The sequence below is a fragment of the Lissotriton vulgaris genome, chromosome 2_1 (assembly GCF_964263255.1).
Source record: "Lissotriton vulgaris chromosome 2_1, aLisVul1.2, whole genome shotgun sequence".
NCBI classification, from domain to species: Eukaryota; Metazoa; Chordata; class Amphibia; order Caudata; family Salamandridae; genus Lissotriton; species Lissotriton vulgaris.
The window spans coordinates 1,639,724,502-1,639,744,730 of record NC_141687.1 but is presented as its reverse complement, the minus strand read 5'-3'; the positions used below and the strand labels follow the sequence as shown (position 1 = coordinate 1,639,744,730).

The following is a 20,229-nucleotide window of genomic DNA, read 5'->3' as shown; positions in this document are numbered from 1 at the left end:
AGTTGACTGAAGTACCTATTGTGCCTTCCACTAGAGTGAAAGTACAAATATGGCTTCAAGCCTATCAGTGTAGCCAGACGGTAGAAGTGTAAAAACTTCAATCCGACCTGCCAAAATAAACCCTATTGAAAGTCAAAACCACCCGTTCAAATTTTAATAAGTCAGCCCTATGTAGTCCTTATTGCCCAGAAACCAGGCTGCATGGAATTTAAAAGTAGGACATGTAGGAATGTAATATTACCCAAAAGCTATTTTTCAGCTGTCCTTTGTAGAACACCAGAGTACAGATTAAAATTCTAATATGGTATCTCAGGAATAGGACGAGCTAGAAAAATAATTAAACCATTTTTTAATAGTTATCAAAAATTCAATTCAATGGGGAAGAAAGATTTTTTTTTATAAATAATACGGAAATGTCACTTTTAGAAAGTTAGCTTTTCCCAAGCCGAAGTTCCTAGGGGCTAATTTTCATTTGCTCTCCCACTTTTTCGGGCCAGTAATTAGTATTTGAAGAGGTGTGAAAAAAGGTGTGAAATACCTTTTAGGAGCAAACAATAGGCGGACCTTAATGAGCAGGAGTCACTCCTCTGAAACTTTCAGAATATGGAGAAGGGGAGATGTGAGCATCCTTTTTGACATTGTGTCAAATCCTGCATGAACATCAAATCCTGCTTGATAGGTCTGCTGAATTTTACAAATAAACACTGGTGGCACACCCATAAGGAAATTAAATAGGATACCAAAACAATACTTGTCCATCTACTCTTTGGTTGCTAATAACCCATACTTTGGTCCTACAAGATGGGTGTCTCTGGCTATATTCTGGGTACAGTGACTTCCCCAAACTGAATTTTAGTGTGAGATGTGGAAGGACACTAGGTTACTATAGTACACTCCCCAAACATAACCCCTGCTCTCAGAGTCTAAGGTTAGAGTGGCCAAAGCCTTTCGACATCTTGAAAATACCCCAAGTGGGTAGAGTTGGCACTGAGACTTTAACCCCATTGGTTTGGGCATGCCCAGGAGTCATTCCCACTGAGAAGCTCATGCCAGGCATAAATGTGGCATATCCGAGCACCCACTAAAGAACATCCTTAAGAAGATCAGAAGATGACTAACCCTGCTTCTGCGACCCAAGAAGAGTCCCGAAGAACTCTACCTGCTCTTTCTTGATTCTAGGACAAACACGTTTAACCTCCTATTAAAGCTATACAGACAACACTGTACAAGAGGCTTTTTTCCTATAACTAGCTAGCTGACCAGTGGCAACTGGACCTGGACTGGATCCTATTGTTTGGCCTCTGCCTGACACCCTGTGAGTCTCTGAGTGCTGCCTCAGAAGTTCTGGGGGGCATTTGCACCTTATGCTTCTTGGTGTATTCCTCCTTAAAACCCTTACTGGATTGTTATCAATTTGGTGTCATTTTATAAAATTTTACTCTATTTTTCCAATTCAATGTAGGCTTTTTATTTTGCAATTTTTAACTTTATTACTGTTTTGGTAACAAATACATTCTTTACCCATTACCCTATCTTAAGCAGGTGGGTTGCGTGGTAAATAGACAACATTTTGGGAAAGAAATATTGTTTCAAGAATATCAAAGACAAAAATATAGTGAAGGTACGTTTCTATAGGTAAGCAAATGTTTACTATCTATAACACCACATACATGTACCATGACGATATATACAGTTACGTAGATGTGGAGTTAAGAACAGTAAATCTATACTTACCTATTTACACTTTCCTTTACAACATTTTGGTCCTCAATACTTTTGACATGGTAGTTAGTCCACGTGATATTTTTTGTTACCGATATTCTTTCAGTGATCGCTGGTCGCCATTGCTAGCAGAGGTTAAGCTTGGGTTAATTTAATGACTTTCATGGTTCACCTTGACAAGGGTTGTCATTATTCTTTGAGGTGGTTAGACAGTCATTCCAAATAATAATCCAATTTCTTACAGCTAGTACGCTTCAATACCTTAATCATGTCTCTCAAAAAGACATAAAATAGGCTTCAAATCGTAGGTTCAATCGAAGGCTAAAAATGTGCAGGAGGCAGCGGAGGAAAGGGGTATGGATCGGAACAGATGGCTTGAGGCTTACATACACACCTGTCTCTTACAACGTTGATCGTCTTGATCCCTAGGGCTGCTGCGATCTGGATCACAGCCTGCCCTACACCACTGTTGGCTGCGTTCTGAATGACAGAATCCCCTGAAGAGTGTGAAAAATCATATTTTTAAAATATAATGTAATCTCTTTAGAACTCTGGTCACACTTTCACCTCTAAGGTGATACTGTAGGCACCAATATCATATTTTCAAGGCTCTGGTCACTAAGCTCACAAATTCGGTGCCAAAGTCATGTTTTCAACCATTTACACTGCTCTACAGTTTTCATCACAGATGTCACAACTTTACCACCAAAGTCACACATTTAACACTGCCATCATGCATTTGCCACTGAGAACATAGCTTTCCCACAGAGATCATGCTTCTAACATTGCTTTTATTATTAAAATCTTGACATACGACATACTTCATGCCCAGATGTGGTTCCATACCTACTATGCCAAAGGACTCAAGCTATAACTTAACTGACAAGGTCTAAGGAGGCCAACATCGGTCTAAGGTGGCTTATTTCAAAGGAGATCTGACTTGCCAGTTAACGCTGGTTTGTTCCTTTCAGAGCAGGACCATGGATGTTTTTTATATAGGTGGTTTGTCTGGAGTGGCATTGTGATTGAAATATCGACTAGAATAATGCTAGTGCAATTGCCAGATTGGCAAACAATTAGCAAGCACTCCACTCATCATCTTTATGTTTTCCTCAGAGCAATGCTGTACGTGTGACAGGTTTGCTCAGACATTAGTCTTGTGCTTACTGAGCTACAGCCAGTGCTTAATAGTGGTTGCAGGTGGGGTTATTCCAACACTTATTTTTAACTTAACGGACTTTGATCCAGTAGAACAGAAAGAAAAACACAAACTGTGGAACGGAGGAGGAAGTGGAAGACGAAAAATCACAAAGGGACTAAGCAGAGATCAAAAGGAACCTGCAAGAGATAGATAAAAAGGCAGAGCGGGTCGGGTAGTGTATTAGAGGCATTAGATGTACTCAAGATTATGAAGCTTCTGTATGTTGCATGCCGACCTTCGATAGCACCAGTCGTGGGCTTCTAAGAAAATTTAGGGACCAAACTTAATATTTTTTAGTAAGCACTGGCTAAAGGGCTTTAGCTGTTCCTCACCGACTATGCCCAAGTAGGCCAAAGCCAGTCTGGGGTTGCTTGTGTTGATGTTAGGAGAAGACTTGGCTTGCAGTTCGGGCAGGGCTTTACTTGCTTGAACAGGACTAAAGCTGATTTGCTTTAACAGGTCTCTATCTGGAGTGCCACTGAGGGTGAAAATTATGGACTGGAATGCTGCCCTTAGCAATTGCCCGTGACTAAGACAAAGCCTTCACCCACCACCTTTATGTTTACCATGGAAGCCTCAAATTAGCTACTCTAGTTACACCTTTACCACTCAAATCATACCCTAACCAACTAAGTCACATCTTTACCACTGGGTTTGTAACCAGTAAGGTTACAGCTTCACCACTAATGACCCCCTTTACAACTGAGGTCCTTCCTTTAACATTAAAGTCTCCCTTTTGCCTTTAAAGTCCCTTCCACTGAGGTCACCAAGCCCTGTAGCATAAAGAATAAGTGTAGGAAATGCATCCTGTTGTGTGCTTGACCTAGATTTTCTGATCCTTCTGCATCTGGATAGGTGGTGTTTTGACCCCTGGGCACAGATGAACTGGCAAACAGCTCCTCACTGCATGTGCCTTTTTCATAAATATGGTAACCATTTATGCTATGTAAGCTGGGATGTAGATGTGAACGCAGCAAAATACCTGGGTGGACTCACTCCATCATAAGTGGGATGGGTTACTGGGTGTGGGAACACCGGACTAGATTTTATCGGCCAGAATATCCTCTGGTAAATGTGTGTTTGGAAGGTGCTGCATTGAAGAAAGGCCCTCAGCCCCTCCTTCTGAGCCACAGGGTGAGCATATAATTCTCCCACTACCAGACACATCCATCCCTTCAATGTCCCACTCTCAAAATGTCCTCTCCCACTTCCCGCCATTCACTAGCCTCCTCACACACAGTTACCATCTGCTCAGAGCAGGTAATAAGTGGGTGGGTTAAACCCCACAGAAGTGGGAATTCCAATGCACCCAGGCAGCTCCAGCTAGTGAAGGATGCCGACCCCCTGTCCTGCTCCACATTTGGCTGTAGAACAGGTGGGAAACATTGGTTAAATTAGGAGGTGGGTTCCCATTCAGCCAGCACCACCCCTAAGGTGGTGCTGGCGATGTGGAGCCCACTTTTCATTTTCTTCCTTTTTGGTTTAAGAGGGAATTAGCCCAATAGGACTAGGTTAGTGCCCCTTCCCACAGGAAGTGGTCACATAGAGGGTGTGGATACCCTCAAGGTAGGTAGCCCATTGTCTACTACCTGTCATCCCTATATTTAGTATTTAGGTGGCATGTCTGGACTATGAACTTTAGAATCAAGAGACACAGAGAAAATAAGGACAAAGAAGAGCTGCTGACCCGAAGACTAAATCCCTGCTTGCAGAAAATTGCCACCAAACCCTGCCTGCTGCCTTAAGGATTCAACAATCGTAGTGTGCTGTCTCGTCCTGCAACTGTCTAGCCTTCAAGAACTCCAGAGCACCTCCAGCCTTCGACAAATCACCAAAGAACTCCCTTGAGGTGGAGGTCCTACTACCCTACTGTCTGCGAGCACCGAACCCATAGAATCTGGTTTCCCAAACTGCTGCTCACCGGCGACTCCAACGCAGCACCCAAACCAAAAGTGATACAACAGCCCTGGAGGATCAAATCTGTTTACCCTCCAAGTGGGGAGACACCAGGATATACTGGAGCCGTGCCGCATCAATGCACGGGGTACCAGATCCTCTGTAGCATTCACCGAGACAAAGAGTCCAATCCGGACTTCAACTGGCCATGAAGCACGGATTCGTCGAGACCCCTGAGACCCACAGCGTGAGTGGACCAGCTGTCCCGGAATTGCCTCTTCAAGCTGCCTGCTTCTGAACCCGAGGACATCTTGACGTACACCACCTGGCAGACCTTACTGCTCATGCATCCAGCTCGTCCAGCATGGGTAGAGACAAACCTGGTGTGCTCCTGTGGTCCTGAGGCCCTTGTGACCTGCTCCCCACAGTGGGACACCTCGAACTTACCTTTTAGTCCCCTTGTGCTGTGTGTTTTCAGGTGGCTTCCTTCTTCATAGTGCACCAGCTACCAACGACCTGAGTACCCTGTACCCGGCTGAATCTAGGACGCTCCCGAGAACCCATTGGTGGAACTTTGGAACTGGCCTTGCAACTTACCTAAATCCCGAAAAGTGAATCTCGAAATCCATCTGTATGATTTTATATGCATTTTTCTATTTTCCCCCATTGACTTCAATGGTGTGTAATTGCGCACAAAAGTGATTTTGCGAAATTGAAAAAGTCATATCTCGAAAAGTACTTGCTGTAGAACAAAGTTCTTGGTCTGAAAACTTATATAAGCATCAGTGTTATTTTTGTAAATTGGTCTCAAATGTATTCTGGTTTGTGTGTATCATTTACTGCCTCTGTGAGTACAACAAATGCTTAGCACTACCATAACTGGCCTAACTGCTTGGCCCCACTACCACAAATAGAGTTTTTGTATTATCTACTTTTGCCTCTGTATACCAAACTGGGTCTCACTGGACACTCTGCATAGTGTACTTCATTTTAGTGCACTATATAGAGAGCCAGCTTCCTGCAGGCTGCATTTTAAAAAAAGATTGCTTTATTTAAAAGCAATATATCTAGCATGTGCCTGTTGAATCAGAGGAGACCTTCACAAACAACCCTTTGGGACAGTTTATAGTCATCACTGCTTATTTTCCCATGTCTACAAGAAATAGGGGTCCACCATACAGACCCTTGGACACACCTCCCTAGATCAAATTACATCCAAGTTATATATCAACCATTCATAGATCGCCACAATAGGTAAATTAACCCTCTACTGTACATTGTTATCAGAGTGGCTATTGTACGGTCGAGATGCAGTTCTACAGTAATTTTAATTGAATCACAAAATACAGTTCTCCAATAGTTATAATTAAATTACAAAGTGCAATGTACCTTAAAAGTTCATGCCCCTCTTTTCCACACACGCCCAACTACAAATAGATATCTACTTATGTTTTAAACCCTGGGCGGAGAAGTATCCATTTTTAGAATCCTTATGTTTACTGAATCCCAAATTACGACATATGCGGCGGATCCATTTCCTTCTAATATTAGAATAGACAGGACATAATAAAATGTGTGTCAGATTTGCCCCAGCCTGAAAGTTACACAAATTGCAGTTAGTGTCCACAGAGTGGCTGGTATCGTGTTTCCACCTCGATGCATATGCTCCAATTTGAAAAATGCCGTACCGAAATTTCATTTAGAGTAATTTGGCCAGTTTATTAGGTCTCGCGACCTATCAATGCGCGCAAGCGCATTAAGCGGAGCGAGAATTCATGTCCTGAAAATTCTCGTCAAACCAAGGGCTTCGTTCCTGCGGTTTTCTTTACGTTCACGTGGCCACAGGCACGCGCTTTGCAAACACAGCCTTACTTTCATTTCTCCTCCCCCTCCCCAGCCAGCTTCCCCCAGGCCGTAGCAGCACTCCTCCCACACCAGCACCTCCCCTCTCTCTCTCCCCGCAAACACATCCTTTACTTTAATTTCTCCTCCCCCTCCCCAGCCAGCTTCCCCCAGGCCGTAGCAGCACTCCTCCCACACCAGCACCTCCCCTCTCTCTCCCCGCAAACACTGCCTTTACTTTCATTTCTCCTCCCCAGCCAGCTTCCCCCAGGCCGTAGCAGCCCTCCTCCCACACTAGCACCTCCCCTCTCTCTCCCCGCAAACACAGCCTTTACTTCTCCTCCCCTAATTAATCATGGCTGGCCGGCCGGCCGTACTTTGACGTTTTTTTAAAGCATTATTCAAATAGGTGTCCACATTACTCCGTTTACCTACCTTGAAAGGATGAAAGACTGAATTGGCCATGATGCGATTCCAATAAGTGGCATGCAGCAGACGTCAGCTGCTAGTGTTTATTTCACTGAGTGTTCATGTCGGAGTTTGCTGTGGGCCTGCCAATTTAGATCTGCTATTCATTCGTAGAAGTCTTTTTAATCGAGAATGCAGGCGCCCATGCACACCAGGACGCAGGCGCCGCCAGCTCATGATGCACGAAGCACTATTTGTTTTCTGGGGCTGTTTGTGGCATATTGCTTTTGTGTTCTGCTTGCGTATCTACGTATGTTTAAAGTGCTGTAAAGAACACGCATGTCTGATGATTGGTGAACTGAAAGCCGGCCAAAATATTTCTGCTCAGTTGCCATCGATAGGAGAATTCCCTCACGATTGATTTCTCACTCTTACTACCTGCATCCACGCTTTTCCTCACCACGCCAATTCTCGCCATTTGTTAAGTAGCTTTCTTTGTGACTTTGAACGGTACTATATTGTACATACATTTTTTGTAATCGTCTGGTGCGAATAAAAGTGTCACAACATTTGCACAAACTGATGGCAAACTTTTTTTGTTTTCATCCATTGATTCAGTCCGTCAGACCCAACTGTTGACAATTAACTTAAAAGATAGTCGCATTTTGTGTCACGTGCCCCGTTTTCTTTTGCCCTCTGTGCCCCAAAGTCATTGCGAAATATTCTGATTTGGTAAAAAATCTGACCGTGTGGGTCAGATGCCGCTTCCAGTACGGCTGCGTCATAAATCGTCATCACAGATGAACAACACAGCCAGGCCAACAGAGGAAGGACGCAGTGTGCTTTGGTAATTTGTGCATTTATTTATTGGCGAGGCGCGGATATGAAGAAAGAGCCTTTGTACACAGGTGCACAGTGTCAGAAGGCAAGATAACTTTTCTTCCGAGTTCACAGCCTCCTATACTAACGTCAAATAGCGGCTAGTGGTTATTTGAGCTATAAACTCTACCAATAATACACATTTGCTTTATGGCAGAATGGCACTCTTCCTGCTTCTCCCTTCTTACACTCACCGTGTTTTTCTGTCTTTGTCTCTCTAGCTGTGCTGTTTCTGTCTCTTTCACCCTTGTCTATATCTATCAATGTCTTTCACTGCCTCTGTCTTTCTAAGTTTTTCTTCTGTCCGAATTTCTTCCATTCTTTTTATTCCGATTTTACCCTCACAGACAGTTTTATGTGTTTGTCTGCTATTCTTTCACACTGACTTCCAAGAAGTCGTCTCTAGGCGCTCTGCAACAGGCGTGCGAGATCTCCAACGGGTAGTAATGTCTTTAAGGCTTTTGCTGAGGATTGACATATGTCAAGCACTCTGATGCGCGGATAAAACAACAACAGGCTACGATAATTTACATAGCGCTTGGTGCCTCAAATGTGGCTTCGTAGCGCTATAAAATGACAGAACTGCAACTCTAGGGCCCATTGTACAGTTGTCGGATGAACGATCCAGCAGTCAAAGTATCCAGGGGCTCGCGGGGGTGTCACTGAAGTGAAAGCACCGCAATCTATCATAGTGTGTGCTCGCTTTCCCTGGTCACTAAATTAGACAAACAAGTACATACATACATGCTCTTCGGATCACTTCGCATTAGCAATTAGTTTGAATTATACTTCATATGGAACAGTAATAAAGTATATAGTTTACATATATATTTAAAAAAGTTTTATCTAGGAAGTACTGAGGTACTTAAAAAAAGAAAAGAAAAAAATAAAATGTTTAAAAAAATACTTTACACACTATATCTCAGAAATTTAGTGTACTAAAGTGTATTTTTTTTTTTACATATTTAATTCTTTAAACAAAATGTAAGGAGTACCACGGAAATACATAGAAAATACAGCGCTACTTAAAAACACTTTTAAACAAAGGTTCATTTGTTTAAAGCATGGTACTTTCTAGGTACTAGCGCAGTACTCTGTAAGCTTAAACAAGCACTGGCGTTGCCAATAGGTCTCGCAGTAGGAAAGTTGGAGCTATTACAATTGCAAATAACAATGCCTTTTTTTTTTGTTTTCATTTTAAAAACATAAAGGGCTTTGTCATTTACAAAACCAATAGCTCCAACTTTCCTACTGCGAGACCTATTGGCAACGCCAGTGCTTGTTTATTTATTACGGATTTGTAATGCGCATGGCTGCCTCAGCAACGAGGCGTTCCAGCGCGACCGGAGACATGAGCCTAAAAGTGCAACAGAGTGATTAGACAGCAGAAGAAGGAAAGAGACAGGCTTTTCGAAATGCCAAATGGTTCGGAGTAGCTCTAATAGGTGGCGGGAGCGAGTTCCAAAGTTCCGCTGCCAGACAATGGAACGGACGCCCCCGGCCCTAGCTCTCTAGACTCATGGGGCGCAGACCAACGCTAGGTCGGCAGATCTCAGCGGATGCCCAGGCACCTAGGGCTCCAGCAAGTGAGAGAGCCCTAATGGAGCCTGGCGAGTCAAGATCTTATGTGATATGCACAGCACCTTAAACTGAATGCGCTTTTCGACCGGCAACCAGTGGAGTTTGGGGAGCACATGCGCCACTGAGCAGGATCTAGGCAGTGCAACCAGAATCCGGGCCGCCTCATTCTGGACCCTCTGCAGGCGCTTGATGCTGGCCTTATTGGCGCCCAAGTAGAGGGAATTACCATAGTCCAGTCTGGACAAAATTGACGCCTGGACAATGGTCTGGCGCACCTTGGGAGGGAAGAAACCAAGAAAAGGTTTTAGGCCTCGCTGAAGCCCGAAACAGACCGCTGAGACGGCTTTCAACTGTTTGTCAAAGGTCAAGCCGTTGTCAAATGACACACCCAAGTTCTTCACAACCTCCTTAGGGAGTGGGGCTGGTTTGAGGTGATCCAGCCAGCACTGCTCGGACCATAGCTCCCGGTCCTTCCCGAACAGCAGAATCTCCAATTTACTGGCGTTCAACTGTAAACAGTTTGCCGCCATCCAGTCAGAGACTGCAAGGAGATCCTCTTTGAACTTACCCAAATTGGTATCGCATTTCTTCGATAAAGCTATCACCAATTGGGTATCGTCGGCATACAACACCAAGGACAGCCCCCTGCCCTTTGCCACCTCCACCAGGGGTCTAACATAAATGTTGAACAAAAGTGGGCTCAATATTGAGTCCTGCGGCACCCCCTGATGCAGAACAAACTCGTGTGAGTGAAAAGGTGGTACTGAAACTTGGAAGGACCTCATCTCCAGAAAAGACCGGATCCAGTCCAAGGCCTCATCCCTGATCCAAATTTCTTGAAGACGTTTGAGAAGTATCTCATGGGAGACGGTATCAAGCGCGGCACTTAAGTCCAAAAGGACCAAGACTGCAGAGTCCCCAACATCCAAGCTACCCCGAATGGCTTCCGACACTACCAATAACGCGGACTCTGTACTATGCCGAGATCGGAAACCATGCTGTGATGGATCAAGGATAGTATTCTGCTCGATGAATTTAGACAGAATCAAATTCACATGCAATTCCGCCAGCTTGGCCAAAAAAGGCAGCTGGCATATAGGCCGATAGTTGCCAGGATCGACAGGGTCCAGTCTCGATTTTTTTTTTTTTGCAATGGGATGACTTTAGCGTGTTTCCAAGGGAGGAAAAGATGACAAGCTGTAACCCCCCAAGGAGTCCCCCACTCCTGGTGCCTCCCATCCATTGGCAAGGTCGCCTTTGGTAGGCCCAGGTAGATCTGCTCTACTTTGTTGACAAAGTACTGCGCCAGCTCGTCGCACTGATGGTTAGAGGCAATGGGAGAAACCCTAGTATCACCCGCGCTCTTCATGCCTTTGAGCAGAGAAAAGATAGTCTTAGCGGGATAAGGGCTGGCCAGGATTTTATTGGCCACAAACTCCGCTCGTGCTCTTCGAATGCTCTTGTGGTACTGCTTAACAGCCGCCCGGTATTCTAACTTTGCTGAAGTTGGGGCCGTACATTGTCCAGTAAGGATTCAAAATGCGGGAAATATTTAAAAAGTAGAAATTGTATAGCTAACCTGCCCAACCTAGGATTATAACCCATTATAGTAGGTCTCAATATATGGCCTACCTCATGGGGTAGGTCGAACTGGGACCCACTATGAACTGGTAGTTTAAGAACAAACCATAGGTCGGTTCTCAAAATACCCATGGATTATTTAGAAGTCGATGCACAAATTGCTACCACTTCTAACAAATTAATTTTGTACATTCCATTTAAGGAATAGCAAATTGTTATTTGTTTGCAATTTATGATTCCTTAAATGGAATCTTTGTATAGGAGGACCATTGTCTCTTAAACAAAGAAATATTGTATTTAAAAAAACAAGCAATCGCATAGAATTTCAAAATATCAAATATTCAACAGTAGATGAAAAAAAATGTTTGCAACTTATAGCTGAAACAAACCCTAACACGTGAGTTGGAAAGCAGTCCAGTAAAACTCTGCGTAGACCTGAGCGTGGAATTCCAAAGTGAACCTATTTTTGCAGCTGAAATGCTGTAATTACACCATGTAAGCTGTGTTAGGTTGCATTATAAAAGTGGGGTACAGCTGTATAGTATTTTTACATCTAAAATGTAAGTGGTAGCACACTTTCCTTTTGAAAAGGATTACATGAAACACAGCACCAAGTTACAAAGTGAGGCCACAGCACTTTACACATTAGTAAACCAGCTCAGTTTTCTATTTCTAACATTCTGTCAGAAAAAGATTATGGCGGGAAGTAATCATAGAAATATAAACAATTAGTAAACATTTCGTTTTTTTATGTTACAAAATTTACTTTTATAACATAGCCACCGTTCTGTTCTTTAGGGTTGTAACTGTCATGTCTGTATCTGTTGGAACCCTCTGCAGTTCACCAGTAATGAGTATATTCCACACATTCACTCAGCCCAGGAGAGGAGTAAAACTGTCAGAGATCTCAGTTTTGCCAGAAGCAAAAGGCTTTACCCATTTTAGCCCCCTCATCTTTAAGAGCCATCTGTCAAAAGCAACTTGCCTTGATCAAAGCCATGCTCAAAGGGCTGCTGGCTTGTTACTGCCTCCTACTTTGGCCGATCATGGGCCAGTAGGCGGAGCATTCTTTAATTTACAAGTCCAACAATAGCTTCCTATCTGACTCTGCAATTATGATTAAGCAACTATTAATGAAATGTGAGTTACGACATTGGGCCTCTCTTTAGGCACAGCGTTCTCACAGCCATAAGCCATGTGAGTGAGAAGGTAGGGAAGCACACAAAATGTGTTTGGTATTGATAATAGTAGGCCCAAGCAGGTTGGCTTTGGAAGGAGCTTGGTGATGGAAAGAGAAACCTAAGCAAGGCTGAACCCAGTCATGTTGCAAAGGTGAGACATAAGACATTCTGGGAGTAATTGTGCAGGAAGACATTCCTTGGATCCCGGAGTGGGGCATAGAGCTAAAAAGTAAAGGAGGCGCATGTGTGGGAATTCTGCCATGGTTTACATAGGGAAGCGTGACAATAACTGCTGTGTTAACCGTATAAAAGCTGCCAATTATCACTCTCAAGTTGGAGTGCTACTTGGGGTGTAAAGTCATCAGATGACTTCCTGTTGGAAGAATTCCCATCTACCTGGAGAAGGTGTACGGGTCTTGCTTCCACTTGCATGCCAAACTGCCAAAAACTAGTCTGAGTTTCAGGAGAGGTGATATTTTGCAGACTCGACAGACAAAAAGAGTCCAGTATCTCCACTGAAAATGTCTGTTCTGCTGTGGCACTATTTTTGAGAAGGGAAAATTCTGAGAACAGTCAGCTGTATCTTCGGGGAAGAAAACAAGAAAGATCAGCTAGGAGTGCACGTTTGGTTGTGGCTCCTGACTGGAAGAAGGGAAACCCTTTTCCTAACTTGAATGAAAGGAAAGAACTGGTTTCCTATAGGCAGCCCCTGGAATTTTAGGAGAAGTTCTGAGCACAAAAAAAGTTGTGGGGAATTTTTGCAACTGGTAACCGCAGAATGGTGATGTGGAGACCCTGTCTGAAAAATGGGCCTTCATTTATTAACTACATGCTAAACAAGGATAGTTGTTACACTGACAAAATAATTTTTTCCAAGAGATGACGGTAACGCAATGATTATGGGTGCAACAAAAACACATCTAGACCCTTTGAGAGTAACACTTTACACAGCGACTAGACTACTTATGTGAGAGAACCACTTGGACCACATCACTTCCCCTCTCAGAAAACTCAACTGCCTATCAAGCGAGACAAGAGCTATACTCAAAACCGCTTGCATAACTCATAAAGCCCTCTACAATGAAAAAAACAAAAGAGGCCTCTCTGAAGCTCTCGCAGTCTTCTCTTGATTCTGCCAAAATTTAAAAAAAGAGAAATCTCACACCAGCTCCTTCTCTAGTAATGCACCCAGAATCTGGAACTCACTGCTTCAGGATTTTCGTGACGATCAACCATTCCCTCACTCCAAGAAGAAACTAAAACCTTTCTTCTAAAATATCTAAAACCTCCACCCAAAACCATATGACAGGTCTGTTTGCTCCCACCCATACCCAGTGAACACATGAACAACTTTGGACAACAATACCGTGGGGAAAACTGCCTCTATTCTCCGCACCTACTTTCTTTGATACCTCCGGAGGTTAAGCACCCATCGATTTCACTGTAGCAAATTTCCTTTATGAATGGTTTTATGATTTGTATTTACCCCACATGTAGCTTGTGCACCTACTGATGTGCTAACTCTGTAAGGCACTATATACATTTAGAATTCAACTACTCCAAATGCATTCTTATTTATAAACACTGTCTCTAACTCAAATAGTCTATATGTACTACTGTTACATCACACATTTTTCTTTATATGTTGCCATTATGTATTACTGTATTTACCCACCATGTAATCTATGCACCTGCTGACGTGATAACTTGGTAAAGCACCTTATAGGCATGAAGGATGTCTGATATGCACGTTGCTTTCTCTCTATCACTTTGTTTTTATTTTTACTATAAACGTAGCTCATATTAGGTGCTATGCCAACTCTGTAAAGCGCTCTGATACCTTCGGGTCAAGTTTGCGCTATGCAAAACTTGAAAAATAAATACATTTTCCCAAAACTATTCATTGTAAACTGGAGGTATTATTTCGCTCAGTGCCCAAAAAAAGAAGAAATACACTTGTGGTGCCCTCGAGTGTCCGTGTTTTTTGGAGTATTGATTTTTGTTGACAAAAACGTCCTTGCATTTAAAAGCAATTCAATGTTTGAAAACCCCTGGTTTCTACATCAGATTTACTTTATTTCTGTCTCAGTTTAATCAATAAAGTGATTTTTTTTTGTTAAGTGAATCGGTTTGGGGATTTTGTAATGCCTGTTTCTGAACTGTAATGTTTTGGTGTTACTGTACATTTATCGCACGCAGTATTGTCTCAGATAGGCCTTACTTCTTGCGCCAAGCAACCATATGCAAAAGTAGGAAATATTTACTAGGCATTAGATTGTTTGGACTGTATGGAAGCTCAGTGCTAACTCGTTTTAACACTGAAGCCTCTCTCGTCACTATAGTCCAACAATCCAGTTTAATATATCAAGGCTTTACCAAAAGACCGACATACGCCTTTACGATGAATATGACATCTTCACTAAGAAAGTAACATCTTTACTAAAGTCCTGCTTTTAACAAGAAGTGCATACCATGTCCAAGAAAGTGAATCCTTAACATACAATTAATGTAGTGAAAACACGAATACATACTAGACTCGCTCTCTGTGTACGTACTAGTTTGAACTCGTATTTGGCCCTTACGTTTGTTGCTTTCTTCCTTTTTGCCTCCTTGTTGTTCTGTTCGGTGTGTTCGTGGTTGGATTCGAATATATTACTTTATTCCGCATGATATACCATTACAACGCATTTTTAAGTTCGCTAATTCCATAACTCCGCATTTTTATAACAAAGCAATGACAACTAAAAATCTATTTTAACATGTATAACTACATTTAGTTTTACATGTTACAATATAAACACTGGAGGCAATGTTTATTTTCACAAAAAATTACATGCACTTGCCTGTTTTGAGGAAAAGCGTTGTATTGAACCGTGTTTATTTTCAATCATAAATACAAACCCTTAACGTTTGGAATGGTTCTTTTCCCTTCATTTCCCTATGTAACCTCTATTCCAGCTTGCGGAGTAACAGTATTGCGTGCAATACGTTTGCGGAATGAATGTATATGCGGAGTGAAAGTATTCGAAATAAATGTTTTTGCGGAGTGAAAGTATGCATGATAACAGTAAACGTAATGAAAAATTCGTAGTAAAGGTTCATTACCTTGGATTCTTGGGGTTCTTAGTTGGATACCAGGCTTGTTTTCCAGCCGGTCCAGTTTGACCTATCCTAACACAAAGGTCGCATTGTGCTGTTGACTGAATTCAGCAACAGGGAGCGATTTTCTATCACTGTAAGGAAGTCCATCTCTGCTGGCTAATGCAGGTGTTCAGGGATGGCAGGGGCTTTCAGCGGATCTACAACTTTGGAATCTGAAATCTTCCCCACTCAGGATACACCTTTACCAAGACCATGATACCATTACTACAAAAGATCTTTACTAAGAAGGTCAGGTCTGCACTACTAAAACCAAACCTTATGGACCTATAGGAAAAGTAAATGTGATATGAGCGGCAGTCAGATCAGTCAGAACAATACAGCTATTATAAAAGCTTTATTAAAACTATAGGCCTAGTTTAGAGTTTGACAGACAGGTACTCTGTCACAAGCTTGAGGGATAGCCTGTCCACCTTCTTAAGAGCACATTAGGATACAATGAATTTGTAATAAGGTGGAAGAGTTATCTGTCACGTTTGTGATGCACTGGCCCTTCTGCTAGACTCTTAAATCAGAGCTTCTGCCCACAAACGTGAAAGATAACTCTTCCACCTTATTACAAATTCGTTGTATCCTAATGTGCTCTTAAGAAGGTGGACATGCAAACAAGCTACCACTGCGTTAGAGCATTTCTTGATACTCCTAAATTGAAAAGGTGTTCTTAGTAATTTCCTTCTTGGTGGACACAAATCCTGGCAGATGCACTAAATGGGTCTCATTGCCAGAACTGCAGGGGCGACAGCTTGTGTTTACCAGATCATGTATTTGACCACAGCGAAAGCTAAAAATACTAACTAAACAAAAATGTATTCTTACTAATCTTCTCTTTCCTTCAGTGCCCGAAAAATGCACATGCTAAGATTCATCCACATATTCTTCCTCGAGTCTATCTCTTGTGGATCTTCAAGATACAATATCAGCTTTGCCTGCTTCATATATCATAACCAAACCTTGAGAGTGTGGCAATGATTTTTTCCGGAAATAAAGCACAGGTTGTAAAGTGATGAGGCCAAATACACCTCTGCCAAGGATTATTGTTCCTTAACCCCTTCGATGCTTGTGACAAGGTCAACTCGTCATGGGCGTTACATGCGCTGTGCTTATGGCGAGTTGACCTTGTCACATAACAAGGGATTTTTAAAATTGCAGCACAGCACGGGAATGTGCTGTAGCAATGATGCGGTTAAGGAAGTGTTGTTGCCTTTACTACACAGCACATTTTTCAGCTTGCTTTCATAAGTAGATCTAAGATTTGCACAGTATCAAACAGAGGAGGCCTTCTGATTGTGAGTTTGTTTGTACAGATTAAATTTAAAGAGTGTTTGGACTAAGCAATCAGATAAGCAGTAGAGATTGCAATTATAGCAGGATTGCGCAAAGTCTGCCCAGCTGAAGAGCCTCCGATGAAAAGTCCGTAATTTAAAGTTGCGATCAGTTTGCTTGAGATCAAATGTAGAATTGGAGTTAAGAAGGCGACCTGATAACTTGTTGCTAAATTGAAGAAATAGGAGTTAAGAGACAGTGCAGTTGAGTACCGTACCACTTGGTATATTTATTGCTTCCCTGTTCTTTAAGCCAAAGATCCAGGCATCTATAACCATTAACTAACACAACCTTTATGCAAGATTACAGTGTTGTCTGCATACTGTAGCATAATGGAAAACCAATAAATTTAAGAGGACACGTTTCCAATGCACAATGCCACACCTACATTTTCTATGAGTTAATAATAGGACTAGAACACATTCCTGTTTCAGACATTTGTTTGTATATATCTTACTGGTGGTGTGTTGGAACTGGGGTCACCAGCTCCCGGAGGGTAGCATGGCACCAACATTTCATCCAGGAAGTAACCACTTCTCTGAGCAGAAGTAAACATTTAATAACAGGTAAACCATGCATAAGGCCTAGGCTGAGCAGGACACTAGGCGAAATAGGGATAATCCCTGGGTTTGGGCATAGCCCTCACTAGCACTCTTCATCCTGGTACTGTAGGCATTCTATTACATCCTCTAATCAGGGGTTAACCTTTTATGAATTGAGGCCTATAAACTGTGGGCCTGGAGACCTCTAAAACAGTCCAATACCAGGGTAAACACCCCCTTAATCTAGTAGGGACCTATCATTAGGAAGTATCCTGTTCGACGGTGAGAACAACATTTCATGTAGAGCCATTCATATTCTCATTAGCAGTAACTTATTTCAATAAAGGTTAAAACGTTACATTACCCAGCATTAAACATTTCCTGGAGTTATACTTAAGGAACATTGCACTAGGCATATAACCCTTCCCTATGCAGACACATTTCATTATATAAATGTAGGTGTTTCAGAGACCCTGGCATCAGGCAGGAGTAGAAAACACTTCCTTAAAGATCAGGCAACATGTCATTATGCAAAAACCCACATTTCATTAGGCCAGGATAACCTTTGCATTTAACTGGGGGTCAACATTTCATTATGTGAGCAAAGGGAGCAAGTTATTAATCCCTGTAGCATCAATAACCAATTCATCAGGAATAAACATTACAGCAAGGAGATATTGCATCAAGAATAAACCTGGCATCAAAGATAACCATTGCATTAGCCATCACTAACCCGGTATAAGGCCAAAATGAGCACTTACCTTTACTCCCAGGCCGGGGTTAACCTTATTGGCCCAGCAGCCCCTTAACTTGTTAACCCTTCTCAGTGGCAAGAATCACCAGGGCCATAATAGACCCTTAAACGGGGGTTAATTCTTAAATGGGACCAGGCCCAGTTCAGATGCTTTTATGGGCCTGATCAGGGCAAACAGGGCCCAACTACAGTTTCTCCTCATAGCACACACTTTCACAGCACTCGCACTGGCTGAGGTGTTCTGGGGCATAACAGCGCTCTTCCTCACAGTGCTCTCCACAGCCTCAGCGCTCACACTAGCGGCAATGATCTTGGGCACAGGGCGCTTTCTGACACAGCGCCAGACAGCAAATTCAGGTCCTGGGCCCACAGCGCCTCGCTGATGCAGCGCTTGAAATTAATGACAGATGCTGGATGTACAGCGCTTCACAGTACCTCAAGGGTCCCCAGCAGCAGCAGAGCTCACAGGTTCACAATGCTTCCCAGTCACAGCGCTGGTAGTGGGTTTCAGGGACCAGGTACACAGTGCGACCCATTCACAGCGCTGGTAATGGATTTCTGGTGTCAGTTGTAGGGGAAGGGAATATGGCAGTCCTGGAGATAGCGCTTCTCTGGTACAGCATCGCAGGGGCCCTTCCCATAGATAAGACAGTTCAGTCGGCACCGGCAGGACAGGTAGTCCAGGATGCTAGCTCTAGGGAATAGGGGCGCTTAGCCAGCACAGTTCATTTAAGTTGTAATCAGATCAGCAGGACTAACAGGACAGGCCACACAACAGTGGCAAACCAGCAAAAGGGGTCCCAGGTGGCGTCAGGGAGCGCAGTGAGCGACACAGCGCCAATACCTGGTTGATTTCTCAATAGTCCTGTGGTGGTTTGGTTTCTACTTGGAGCTTTAAGTTTCTTGCACCCTTGTAAATAGCTGTCTCTGGGTTCCTTGAAGGGGGGGGGGGGGGGTAGAGGGAGGGGGGTTGAGTTGTTGGCGGATATCAAATTTCCTCAGCCAGTTCACTTCAAGTGGTCCCTGGGTTCCTCTTCCGCCGGGCCAGATCAGGGGACAAGTTCAGGATCCCTCAACACTTGGTAGGCAGCACCTAGGCCCTGTCACTCCCAGTGTCATAGGTCCCTGTCTAGGCCCCACTGCCTAGAACTCCTGCGTAGGTTCTCCCCCAGGTCAGTGTTCCCTCAATCTGACAGGAAAGATTCCCTCCCTTTCCTTATATAGTGCCAGTTGACAGTTGGCAGTGGCAGTTGGTGTCACCTCACCTGTTCCAGAAGGTTCCAGGAGGTTCCACCATTCTAGCGATGGGCAGGCTAGTATAGATACATTGTCTGCGGGTTCTAGCCAGCTCCTGGCTACTAGAATGCGCCCACAAAGACCGCGCTGCAGTAGCAGGGGTCAGTGGAAGCCATGTTAGGGGAAGGAAGTACCTGCACCTTAACATTAGTTTGACATTACACAGGGCTTTCTCCACTACACAAGGCCTATACCATTTTATTACTATGGGGGACATCCTAAATTAAGGGAATAAAAAGCAAAACATTTCTGGGGAAAGGGCCAAGTCCTACACATCTCCCCCCCAGCCAAAAGCCAGGATAGACCGATCTTCACCTTGATGGGCTTCCCTGCTTGGGGCGGAAAAAGGTGGACGCAGGCCCTTTACTTCAATGGCATCCGCCAGTTCTTCACTAATCAAACCACCCCACTGGTGTTCCCTAGTGGGATGCGGCCAGGACTGACCTCTAGACAATTCAGAAGCCTCTGGCCCTTGCTTTCTCTCAGAGTGGGGGGCAGTGGTCCCAGGCCCGTGGTACCTTTGGACCACTCTTCCTCTCAACATAGAGTCTAAACTCTTAGGTTGAACTGATGACAGGGGCGAGTCCTTCCTCTCCCTGCACCCCCTCTCAGAGTTCTGCACCCTCCCAACTGGAGTAGTACCCCCAAGAGTCACAACCGGGGGGACTCTGATTACAGAGATCCCTCCCGCCAGGTCAAGCAACCCCTGAACCTGGCCACCCAACCCGGGATCTGCACCCTGTGGCTGGTCCAGTGCCAGAGAAGAGTCCTTCCTCCCTCCGTACCCCCTCCCAGGGCTCCGCACCCTCCTACCCGGAGAGGTACCCCTGGAAGTCACACCGGTAGGGTCCTTAGTTACCGGTA

General features: G+C 43.7%; 1 protein-coding gene across 2 annotated transcripts in view; it reads right to left on the bottom strand.

Annotated features, from left to right (window-relative positions):
- MECR (mitochondrial trans-2-enoyl-CoA reductase) overlaps nt 1-20,229 on the bottom strand; it is a 50,691-nt gene that overhangs the window by 9,951 nt on the left and 20,511 nt on the right. For both annotated transcript variants that reach the window (XM_086957513.1, XM_086957514.1), the window contains one exon: nt 2,117-2,219. In XM_086957513.1, coding sequence (XP_086813639.1) covers nt 2,117-2,219 — 103 coding nt within the window. The remainder of the gene's footprint in view (nt 1-2,116; nt 2,220-20,229) is intronic.